This window comes from Phoxinus phoxinus (genome assembly GCF_949152265.1).
Source record: "Phoxinus phoxinus genome assembly, chromosome: 3".
NCBI lineage: Eukaryota > Metazoa > Chordata > Actinopteri > Cypriniformes > Leuciscidae > Phoxinus > Phoxinus phoxinus.
In genome coordinates this window covers 41,857,680-41,871,135 of record NC_136878.1, presented here as the reverse complement: position 1 = coordinate 41,871,135, position 13,456 = coordinate 41,857,680, and the positions used below count along the sequence as shown (strand labels likewise).

The 13,456-nt window shown below is 37.5% G+C and overlaps 1 protein-coding gene across 1 annotated transcript in view; it reads right to left on the bottom strand.

The window, feature by feature from the left end:
• Nucleotides 1–13,456, bottom strand: part of lhfpl7 (LHFPL tetraspan subfamily member 7) — a 142,805-nt gene that overhangs the window by 90,157 nt on the left and 39,192 nt on the right. The window contains exon 2 of the mRNA XM_079608133.1: nucleotides 8,418–8,556. Coding sequence (XP_079464259.1) covers nucleotides 8,418–8,556 — 139 coding nt within the window. The remainder of the gene's footprint in view (nucleotides 1–8,417; nucleotides 8,557–13,456) is intronic.

Below are 13,456 nucleotides of genomic sequence, written 5' to 3'. Positions count from 1 at the left end.
GTAATTGTGCTAATTTAAAAAAAAAATCTATTTAGACTGCATGCCATCAACTGATTTAAAATAATAATAATAATTTAACAACACTGTTAAATCTTAAAGTCGACATGAAATCAAAATTGACCCTATTTACTTTGTTAGCGCATATTACTAGTCTTGTGGTGAACAATTAATCCGTGCAAATACACAGAAAATAATTGTTTGCCGTGGTAATCTTTAATCAAAATCTGAAAAGTTACTTCCGGTCTGGAATGGCGTTCCTTTTCTGATGATGTCAGTTTGACGGCTTGGGTTGAAACTCCCCTCAAGCCATTACTCTGCTATGAGCAGAGATGAAGAGGAGGAGCGCTAAAGTAAAACTTTGTCCTCTGTTCAATATTCCCTTTCACTTGGAAATACGTCACAACACTGGAGAAAAGTCGTTTGCAACTTCCGAGGACTTAGGACTTTAAGAATATCCTGAAATATTTTTTTGTCATTTATAGTGTTCACTTGGTACCACTTGGAACATGTGAAAATAATATATTTTAGTTTTTTATTATTATTTAGAAAAAAAAAAGCATTTTAATATCAGCCTTTTATCAGTTATTGACCAAAACATGAAAATGATTATTAGCTTAATTGGCTAATTATCATTATCGGCCAAACTTGTAATGTTGGTGCATGCAAAAGGCAAAATACTGTTTACAAACAATGTAGTGAATAAAAAAATGACTTGGGTAGTTAGGCTAAGTGTGAAATCATTAAAGTTCACATGTTTCATTCTTGAGATGAAGGTAGAAATATTGGCATCCATGACTGAGTGCTTGAATACAAGACTCGACAGGAGCTTTAGTCCAGCACAGAAACAAAAACCCTGTCAAATGAACGAGGGAGAGAGATTGCCATACTTTTCCATTACAATGAATCTTTTCAAAGTGAGCTGGAAGTCTCTATTTCTGTATCTAGTCTCTTTCTCTCAGTCTCTATATCTTTGGAGAAGCTGCGAATAGGTCTAAGCTGTAGTTTACTAGCTATCTAAATGGGGACATTACATAGACGTAATGGTTTTTATTCTGTACAAACTGTATATTCTATCCCCTTACAGTAACCCTACCCATCACAGAAAACTTTCTGCCTTTTTACATTTCAAAAAAACTTGAATTACTTTATTTTTATACCATATTTACAAACGAGGACATCCCTACAGTGAGGATTTTGGAGATTTAGTCAGGTTTTGGTCACTTCTGGGTACAAATTTGTCCCCAAAATATAGTTAAGTAGGCACACACACACACACACATACAGACACATTTACTTGGCTAGCTAAATGGTAAATATTCCTTTGACTTTCATAGGTTCATAGAGCTGGGTATAAACACTATAACCTAACACATTTTGACATTTTGTCGGGTTTAGCTCACTTTTGGGTAAAGTTTGTCAAAATTTGGTTAAGTAGACACACACACACACACACACACACAGACCAGAGCCATAGAGAGAAAGAGTTGCGACACTCTTTGATGTCGCCGCTATGGCTGTCACGTGGTTCATGTAAGCCCCAATAGTTCCAAAACATACGCTGGCTGTCATGTTCTTCTATGGGACAGACAGCAGCGATTGCATTATTGAACGGTAAATATAAAATAAAACACACACACACAAGTACTTTTTCAGCTGTTATTGCATTTTGTTAATGTCAGTTTTGCATTTGGAGAGGCAACGAGGTACTGTATATTACTTATATACTAAAATGTATACATTTTAGGCGGAAAAAGGAGGGGTAAGCTTAGTGTTCATGTTCGCATGGGTAGTAGTAGCATTGGCTTTAGCGGCTCTAACTTAACTTTTCCATATCATTCATCTGATGATGATGGACGTCTCATATTTATTTTAGCACAACTGGGCTGTATTAGGCTATTGATTCCCGTGATTTTGCTTATAAATTCCGATTCAGCCATTAGCCTAACGTTACCTTCGTGATCACGCAGAGGTCTGCCGTGGCGGTCTTCGCTTACAAGCTAGCTCACTTCTTCTGATGAAAGTGGCCACCCCCAGGGCCACCCCCACAACGTGAAAAATGATCATGTTAAGACTAAGAATATAATTTTAAGATTAAGCCATACACATATTATCAAAACTATAACAGATTAAAAACGAATTCCACTGATACAAATGAAGGTTTTCAAATAAAATATTTTTTATTAAACAATGACAGACAACAAAAATGTGTGCTTGTGTTAATGTGTGTGTGAACAAGAAAACCAAAAAACCAGGGGCAGGTGATCCAGACAGGACTGGTGATGGCCATAACAATCCTAGAGGTCCAGCATTGTTCTCACAAGCCGCTTCACTCAAGACAACAAATTAAAAGTTAGTATATCCCAAAAATTCAATTAAATAAAAGTTGCTATAAAGGTGGTAGCGATTCATTACCGAACGAATAAGATGCTACCTTCACAGCTGGCAAAGTCGCGCTAACTAGCAAGCAGGCAATGCTAGAAAATCGGTTGATACAACCAAGATAAAATATAAATAATTACGCTGTGCATATACAAATGAAGACCAGTATAAGCATCGCAAAGGGCCTCTGAAACAATATAGACAGTTGACAATTCAAAAAAGGTCGATATTTCAGCAAGTTACCTCTGGAACAACTCGATGCGCAGCAATGTAAGTGAATGGGGTTCAACGCACAAATGACAGTGTTTGGAACTAATCCGATCTTCAAATCCCGGAAGTAGGCGGGATTTTTTATCAGTGGAGTTTTTTACAATGGAGGTCTATGGGAGTGTCGCAACTCTTTCTCTCTATGGCTCTGGCACAGACCATCCATCCCTGGTTGACACTCACTGGACACCGTGTTCTGTGACCGTCTGTTTCATTTTACACAGGAGGGCAGACGGACATCCATAAAACGCCTCAACCAAAAATAACATCCTGAGGAAAGCAGATCACGCAACTCAATATTTCTATCAAGACATTCCTGTAAACATCTTACATCATTTATCGTTTCTTTTTACCCTTTCAGTTTTGAGTCAAGGCGAATTCTCTCAGATGTCTTACAAGTTCGGCATTGAAGAAGGGCATACATTTATCAGGGACTCAACAAAAGAGTGAGAGAAAGGTCACTGACTGATTCAATACTCTCTCCACTCACTCTTACATTGTTTACTCCAAATTACTTCTTCAAACTTCATGTATATATCATAATGCTATAACAATCACACACACACACACACACACACACACAGATGAGTGCCATAAGAGGCTCTTGTTTGTTGTGAATAACTGTGAAGTTGCCATCATCAAATTAAATGCAGCTCTGCTATCATTTCCTCTGCATAATACCTTCATTGTTTTCACAGGGCCATTATGCTTTCGTTCCCTCATTTCACATCAGCAAACAAACACTCTCTCTTGTGATCTTCGCATCCATATTTTAGCTATAAAATAACCCGTTTATAAAGACACACCAGAATGTAAAATTTCTTATTATGTGCACTGCTCTAAAATTACATTGAGTTTGCAAACCAGACTGAGTTGTTTTTCTTCCCCTTGTGCGGGACATAATGTAGACAAAGCGTCAGACTCTCCAATGTTTATGAGATGGTTTATAATATTGCATCAGTGCAAGAAGGATTTCATACGAGGCAGGTGTAGTGTGATTTACAATAATTAATCTGGATTCAGGACACACAGGCACAGAGGAAAGACAATCTGACACATCAGTAGCCAATAACAATAATAACCAATAATAAATCTTGATCAACAGACAAGATAAGTTATTTATAAAGAGTCCAATTTAAGTTTCAAATTTCAAGTCTATGAAGGCCAAGTCATGTCTGAAGTTAAAAAAAACATCTATCTTTAAAAATGTATTTCTAAACACTATCTGGTTCAATAAAGGGTTAATTCACCCCAAAGTGAAAATTATGTCATTAATTACTAACCCTCATGTCATTCCAATCCTGTAAGACTTTTGTTCATCTTCGGAACACAAATGAAGATCTTTTTAATGAAATCTGAGAGCTTTCTGTCCCTCATCATTAAAGTAATCCATGTGACTCCAGTGGATTAAGAGGATTTGTTTGCGCAAAAAACAAAACATAACCACTTTATTTACAAAATATTAATCTCCAACCTGCATTCACGAGAGTACCATGCGTGTTACAGTAATGCAAGAGCAGACATTAATTTTAAGATTAATAATTTGCTAATAAAGTATGTTTTTGCATAAACAAAGCACTCATAAAGCTTCTTAAAACTGATGTCAAACCACTTTATAACAATAATAGTTTCATATTGCTGTTTGTGAATGTAAAAGTAGCTCCCTATAATAAGACAGCTGCTTGTTTGTCTTTCATAAGTTGTAACTGTTAAGGGGGCCATTGTAGAGAAACGTTTCCTGAAAAAGACCTAACAGTGAATTCAAAACCCCCTCCTGAGGTACACAGACCCCTGGATGGGAATCAGTGAGCTGGAGCATTATACTCGAATTATATCTGTTTTATACTGTAGTTTATTTCAGTTTGACAGTCTGACTGACGGAAAATAACTGCTACTTTAAAAGCAATGATGAGAGAACTCTTTTTATTGAGCAAAACAGCACATTAAATATTAAAAATCATCAACTATATGTCTTTCGACTTCAAGCAAACATGCACAAGCTTTAGAGGCTTATTAATTTCTAAACTTTCCCCAGCAGGAAACTGTGGGGAAAGCAGAAAACTTTCAGAAAACAACTTTCAAAAAGGTTATTTGACAAACTTGCTGAAATCCTCTTGTTTTTAAGAACACAGCATGTTTGTTTGGATGAAGGCATTTATCTGAGATGAGGCTGATTTCTAGTGTCTTACCCTTGAAAAGATGCTTCAGTCAATGCTGAGAGAATACCAATGCAGTCCATTACAGCCTGTGCCCTTTTACATTCTCCATTATTACTGTAGTTTTATGGAAATATCATTACTTTCTAATTAGAACAGGGAAATAAATCAGTGCGAGGCACTTATTTTAAAATTATTTAAGGTTTCCCTGTAATGATCAATGTAGAGCCCAAAGGCTTAATTAAAACAAGCATTTAAATATACAGTATTCCCACATCCAATAAAACCTTCCAAGGCCTCAAAAATATCAAGGACAAATTGGAAATCAGTGCTCCCAATATACATGTATCTTGCATATAAACATATTTATTTAGCATGAGTGCTTGTCATTGCTTTTGTGCAAGTAGATACAGTATGAACACCTAAACCCCAATCACTCCCCATGCGCCACAGCAAAATGGCTGCCCACTGCTCTGGGTGTGTGTGTTTACTACTATGTGTGTGTACAAACTTGGATGGGTTAAATACAGAGGACAAATTCTAAGTATGGGTTACCATACTTGGCCTTGCCGTCATGTCACTGTCACTGTATTCGCCTGTTGAATGAAGGCCAGCGCTGCACGAGGCATGTGGCCACCCCTGAACCGCTGGCCTGTGTTAAAGGGCTGTAATTGTCTTTTTACTGTGGCCAGTAAATCTTCGAGTGCCCTCATCGTGCCATCACAACATTCAGCTGATGGTTGTTGCCTAGCAACCTGCGTTGAGAGCAAACACTTCTTTCTTTATTTAATAATTTAGCTTTTGTGACTGATGTGCACTGCAACAAAGTGCGTTTAGATGGATGGGCTGTTTTGTCTGGAAATTCTCCATGTTCAGAAAATATCTGCATAATCATGGTGGAGGGTGTGTGTATAAAGGCCATTTCACACCGCACAGACAAACGCCAACAAACAACTCTTTTCAAAATGAAAAATGACTCTCATATACACACTGCCCCAACAGAAGCAACAAACACTGATTGAACGTGTTCAGTCAGTCGGGTGAAAACAAACCCTGACCCAAGCCAACAGACACCGACAGAGGTAACACACCGATCCAACAAAACCCAACAAACGTGTGTGTTTGCGTTTGTCTGTGCAGTGTGAATTGGCATTCAAGGAAATGTCTCGGAAATAGCGACCAAAATCATTAATTACATTCACATTTTTGCAAGCCAACCCTGCAAAATCTTGCTTCTGATGGTTTCTAGCTGATCCAAACAAATTATTTATAGTCAATAGTTGGTCCAAGCTGGTCCAGATTAGTTGACTGGCTGGACTACCAGCTGGTAGGGTCGAAGTCAACCAGGTCGATTATTTTAAGCCCATGACGCAACAAACCGACATCAAAAAAACTATTCCAGACAAAAGCTTACTTTGTTGTCGTCTCACGTCGCCTGCATTTGCGGCCAAAAAGTTGTTTTGAACACACTGCAAAGACAACAGCCAATGGACAACTAGCACAGACACCGTGTGCCTGCATGAGAGGAAATAACTGTCTATATCAGCAGGTGTCAGCTGTCTGTATTAGTCATTCAAAAAGGGAAACCGAAACTCAGATTGTGGATATTGAACTAAAGCTTGCATACCATTTTAAATATGAATCATGTTGGTCAGTTGGTCTTCACTTTCTTTATTCCAGATGGCCATGTTGTTACATAAATATGTGCATCTTGGAATGCTCAACATTGTGTGTCCAATCTTGACTTCATTGTTTGCTTGCTTTTATCATTTGCTCTTTTTTTTTTTTCTCGTGCACTGGTTCACTATGTTGAACTCTCGAGGTGTGGTAGGAAGCATAGTTTCTTGTTTGAATCATAGATATACATAATAAAGGATAGATGTCTTACGGCGGAGTCTCGAACGGCAATACCCGGTGGCCATCTTGTCACAGGCAAGCTTTCTGTAAGGTGAGTGATCTGCACGAACACAAATACTCTTATCTCGCTGAAATCTTGACGGATTTACAAATGGTTTGGTTTCGTACCAACGTTATTAACGTGGCTATAATTCTGGATGCTTGAATATATAATAATATATATTTGTAATGCACAAATATATAATATTATAATTATTCATAAGTACGCAGTCTCATAACTACATCTCTGATGTTTATAACAAACCAACCCGTTTGAAAATTGGTAGAAAATTGAGCAAGTTATGGTTATTTAAAAAGTGCATGCACCATTAAGACAATGTTACGAGTGAGCGAGCCCCCTGTGGCAAGATGGCCGCCGTGTGCGGACGTCGACCTCCATTGGCCAGCAGCGTGGACGAGACATCTAGCCTTTATTATATGATATCTATGGTTTGAATGACATGGACTTAATAAATCCTCATCTTGAGCAAAATAAGCAAACTGACATTCAGTACAATCTATATATTTTATTTCGAATACAGATGTAATTTCTGTCTTTTAGTTTGTCAAGAGATTTAAAGCACCGTTTTTGAAGCGTGTGCATGTGCGTACATGCTCTAGAACGTAAGAACAAGCCTATGATTGAATCTGGAAGTAAAGCAAAATAACTGAGAAAAAAAGAGAATTAGCCCTCAAATACCATGTCCGTAATTTACAGCAAGTAATCTAGCATTAATTCAATCTCAAACAGATTCATTAAAAGAAGTTATTACTCCACCACCTGGGTAACATCATTAACCAATGTGGTTGAACGACAAAATTTGCGACAGTACGGTTTCGGGAAACAGTAATGACAAGCTAATTGATTTCTTTAAGGATGCATTGTACTATGGTAGTTAAGCAGCGAGTGACGTTGTTGTATGGAAAACGCACACCAGAAAGATTTCTCTCATTTACTGCCCAACAACGATTTAACGTGCTCAATTGGACAAAAAGCCGCCAACGGGGTACCTATTGTGCTGACCGTGTAGAACTGTAGAACACGGGCCCAACTTTGGCTTGATGTGTCACAGCCTTTGGTTTGAACTGGCAGACCACCTTGGACCAGCAACCATATTGCAGAAACCAGCTTAACCTGTTATTTTCCCCAGAAGGGATCTGCATTGCAAATAGTGTTTGAATAAACTCCTTCATGCAATTTAATGAATGTGAAACATGAATCTTTGCATTTTTAATATGAAACAGCACCTAAATTCAGCTTAAAGTGCTTCGTATCACGGCATATCAAATTGTATCATTCATCCCCTGCTCTGCCAAAAAATTAACAATACACTTCAAATGTGAACACAACAGAATTCAGATGTTACGCCCAAAGCAGTGTATCACATGATATTAGAGCGGGAGGTGAGAGTCTCTGCTCCTTTCTGAAGATCCCTGCTGTTGAGTGTGTATCCAAGAGAAAAGTCAAGCCATTCTTCAAAGCGAAGTGTGGGAAAGAGATATGTTGGGGTTTTGCAAGTCTTGCATAGATTTTGGTAAGCTCTCGTCATTTCTGTGTGCAGTATAGGGCTACCTCAGATGGCCTATGGGGGTCCCGTCTCAAGCTCGGATTTGGGTTTAACCGACAAGGATCAGTCATGTAAAGCTACTCAGCATGGTTCCTCTAAGGGTTGGCGTTTAAGAGCTGATCAGAGGTCAGATAGTAAGCCGGACACTAACCTGCAGCCATCTGCATGTATCCTGCCAATGTGCAGATCCTCCTCTCCCAGGCTCCACCGGGCAGGAAGATGGTGATGATGGCCAGCAGGGAGCTGACCGCCAGCAGAGCACATCCACCTGAACACAGCACTGCACTCGTCTGGAACACACAATGCACAACGCTTACAGATACTGCTGCTTTTAGAGGAGTTCAGACTTGATTTGATTCTGTTCCCAATAAATTAGTTAATTTGGCAGAGAACGGTTTTAAAGAGATACAAAAGGTAGAAAAGGTGTCACTGAGGCTGTACCCTTTCAAAAGGTACACATTTGTACCTAAAGTGTGCATATTCGTTCCTTAAAGGTACAGTACATATTTGTACCAAAAGTGTAGTACCTACACTTCTACCTAAATGGTACATATTAGAACTTTTTCCTGAGAGTGACCTTCTTTCTTTTGTAGACCACAAAAGGAGCTTTTTAAAATAAAATAAAAATAAAACACTTCAGCCCTACACGTCTGGTAAAAAAACAACAAAAAAAAACAAAGAGATAACTGTAAATCTTTCTCATGGGCTTTTTGTTTGTTTGTTTGTTTGTTTGTTTGAGCAGGCAGCAGGTGTTGGCATTGGTATTTATAAGACTATGGCACAAGACTCAGCACTTAAAGAGCCTGCTGTACAATCCCTAAAACAAAAACCTGTTGCATATCAAAATCAGGCAATTGATCTAACTCTGATGTAATCCATATAAGCATATGAGGCATTATTGATCTGTGCACATATAGATTTGGGTAAAAACTGTAGCTTAAAGCTTAGATGTTTCTGTTGAACCAGACCTTTACCAGTTACCTTACATCTGATAATCTAAATCATTTCAAAAGATCATATCATTCAACAAAGTGTTATCATACACAAATAGCCATAGTAAAATTACAGTTTTGGAGGTGGGGGACATTCTGGTGCAAACAATATAAACAAAAATAGGCTGAATGATCAACCAATTAATATAAACATATACAATTTACACATACACATAAAATATAAATATACAAAAATAACACACATACAGTAGTGGCCAAAAGTGATGTCCCGGCCAAGGAAAATTGGCATATTCGCCCTTTATTCAAATATTATTCATTTGAATTGATTATCAATTGATTTTGTAAGCATATTGCGTAGTCAAGTGTTTATTTGTGATAACGCAATGAAACGTGCCAAATTGTGCGGACATCATTTTTGGCCAGGCTGTCATACAAAGGAATTATGAACAGAAGAGAGAGGACCAACGAAATATTAATAACTGATGTGTAGTCAATGTATGCTTTCTACTGTGAGCTTTTTGTTTTTATATGCATTTTGTTTTGTACTGTTACAGTAGTTTGCCTTTTAATGCTAAATCATTTTGTCAGTTAAAAATGTTAACCAAGTTAAGTGTTTTGTTCTTCCCTCATATTTTGATGGTTTAATCAAAGTTGTAGGGTCATTTAGTTCTATGGTCATGCAATAAATAAAGAGTATTCTAGTATAAATAAATACATAAAAATCCATTGTGGAAAGATTTTTTTTAAATCGGCATGAAACAGAAGTTGTCATAGTCTTTTCCTCCCAATTGTAACGTACACACAATGTAAAGCTATGCAAAGTGTCGTCTTGAACAAAAAAAAATAGGTCTTGATTTTTTCAATTAGGAATTGAAAAGAGAAGAGAAGAGATGTTGCTGGAAGAGGGAGGGGAAGTTATTTTGATTAAAACTCAAGAGGGCACATAAATAAATAAAAAATGAGCATGGATAAATCATTTACAATAAATACTGCAATATTCCATGAAAAAATGAGTATTGTTAATTTTCATTTTTATGGTGGCTTTAAAGGATTGACCATGATGGTCTCCTGCAGAAAACAGAAGCAGTCTTTCTGTAAAGGTGGGTCACAGGTGGATGCTTTTCAGTGAGATTTCAAGATTTCAAACTGAGGTTTTCATTCTGACAGATCTTCATTAGATCAACTGGGGCTTTCAAATACTGTTTCCACTCACAGAACTGCAGTATCAAACTTAGTGGACCAAATCAACAAGATAGTAAACAAAATATATTTGTATATATATATATATATATATGTATATATTAATACAAATGCACCAACTATAGCGACTTCATTTTCCTTGTAGTCCAAATGGCAAAGAACGGAACGGAGACGAGATGGCAGATTCATATGTGATATCTAATGGTAATGATAACATTTGTAGTAATTATGACTGTTTTGTGTAGATGACAACATTACAACATCCTTTACAATAATGAAATGCCTGCACTAGAAAGGGGAAAAAAATCTAATAACGCAGGAGTGGAACGCCGCAGACACTCGGCGGAAACATATTTCCTTCAAACTGAACTCATTCCCCTTTAAATGGTATTCATATATTCATAGAAACGTCTAGTTTTCTCAGCGCCATCTCTTGATCTTGCCATCTTTGAAGCCTTTAGATGAAATGAGCTCTTGCCCACTGTGCTGTCAAACATTACCGTGTTTCATTACAACTAATAGAGACATATTAGGGCTGCAACAGATCAGATCCAGAACTAAATGGTACCCTGGAAAATCATAAATAGGCAGTCTATGACAGGAATGTTGATGATGCTCATAAGTTAAACAAGCAGTATGCATATTTCATCCCTAATGTATATAGTGCACGTACGGCTAGGAAACAGAAATGTACTTCCTGAGGTCAATACTAATTAGTGGTGCTTGCCAAGTGCACTGTTACTTTTCAAAGCGGTCAAACTTTCGATTTTTCATCTAATGGATGATAATATGGCCAAAATATTTCATTCTCTAATGTTGAAAGAGGGATAGTTCATCAAAAAAGGAGAATTCTGTCATCATTTAATTACCCTCATGTTATTGGAAACCTGTATGACTTTCTTTCTTCTGCAGAACACAAAGGAAGGTATTTTGAAGAATGTTCAGTTTTGGTTACCATTGACTTCCATTGTTTGGACATAAAAACACACAATATCTTCTTTTATGTTCCACAGAAGAGAGAAAGTCATACAGGTTGAGGGAGATTAAATGATGACAGAATGGACTCAAACACGATGTGCCCATTATCAAGTATAGGAGAGGCAGATTCAGGCATTTCCCACTTCATGTGCGTTTACATGCACGTTCTTAAAGGGATAGTTCATCCAAAAATGTCAATTCTGTCATAATTTATTCTCCCTCATGTTGTTCCAAGCCTGTGTGAGTTTCTTTCTTCTGTTGAACACAAAACAGCCAAACAGTTGACGGTAGCCACTGACTTCCATAGTATTTTATTTTCCTACTATGGAAGTCAATGGTTAACTTTAACTGTCTGGTTACCAACATTCTTCAAAAGATCTTCTTTTATGTTCAACAGAACAAAGAAACTCATACCGGTTTGGAACAACATGAGGGAGATAGAATTAATAAGCCGACAATGCATTTAGTCATGTAAACGTGTGACGGTGTTTTAACCTTTATCGGAGTGAGGTCATGAACGGCTTAAGCATAAACCGATCGACAGAGCTATATTTCTGCCCCTCAACCTGATTTCACATACAAACACATTAACCTGTTCTGTCAGCTTATGGAAGTGTGTATGTGTGATATGTGACAGGAAAGTGTCCTTAGAGCAGATTTTAGCGCTTCCAGACGAAGAGAGCGTTTCGCAGTAAAGGAAGAGGAAGTATATCGCAAACTCTGACACTTTCTTGACCCAAGAAATTATAAAAATGTGTTCTCATCTCGTGCAGCCAAAGTAAAAGTGGTAGTCAAAATACTCCATCTTTAAGTGCATGAGAGAATAATAGCCTATGAGTCTTGTTCACACGTTGGAACACTCTTTGGTTTTTAATGCTTCACAACTGACATAACAAATGGAAGTCAGATACATGAATGATTATGTTTTGACGTCACTACCCATCCACGACATAACCTGATTTATTAATCTTGTGAATAACTTCTGCTACCGGTTATTGGTTAAGGTACACCAGGGCAATGGGTTATTTCAATTAGCTTATTTTTGTGAGATATCAGCTTATTGATGTGCATGTAAATGTGCTCATTGTATCTTTCCCCAACTTCTTGAAATATTTTCATTTACTGTATAAAAATAAAGTTCAAAGCCCCAAAAGATATAATTAGCCAAAAAAGAGCTGATAATGCAAACAGTGCTCGCCTATTGAAATGTTAATACGCAGCTTAACCATTTTGCATTCTTACTCGTTTTGTTTTAGCGGAACAGCTTTGCATTTGTTATGCACCAATCATGCCAATGTTATTTGTACAATATTTAGTGCAAACAATTTCATGTGCACGCATGAACAGTCAGCTTTGGCAAATATGACTAATTTCATGCATTCCTCAAAGACCTTACTGTATCAACACACTACCCAGAATTCAATTCTCCTTAATTAGTTTGACATTTCTGGTCTGGCTTTTGCCACAACTAATTAAAGATTATGCTTCTGTACTGACACTACAATTTAAAATCCATGATTACAAAGTGTACATTGTACTTCTGAAACTTCATCATAGACAGCATGCACACAATATATACACAATACTTTCCAAACTCCAGCTGCTGTTCATTTACAAGTAAAACGGCTACAGCGCAACCTTTTTCAGAGAGCAGGGGCCGGTTGCACCATGAAGAATAACCTGAAATTCACAGCATTTCAACAACTTCTGGTAATGTATTTGAAGGTTGCTATTGGAATATTGAGGGTAAACGTCATATTATGCGACTACGCATTACTTTACAGAGAGCTTTGACCTACTACCTACGTTCTGCCCTTAGAACAAATGGTGCAACGGAATAAAGGACAGTTAGTTACAAACTAGCTAGTAGTTACTAACCCTAGTGTGGACTTAACGTTCCAATTTAAGTAAGAAATGATGAATGGCTGGTGCAACCCCAACCAGTTCCCAAAATAAATGCTAATTATTTGCCTTTTTACACACTGCAAACAGTACACAGCACTGAAGAGAAGGTGCATTGCGAAGGAGAGAGGTCACGCTATGATGGAAACCAATTTCT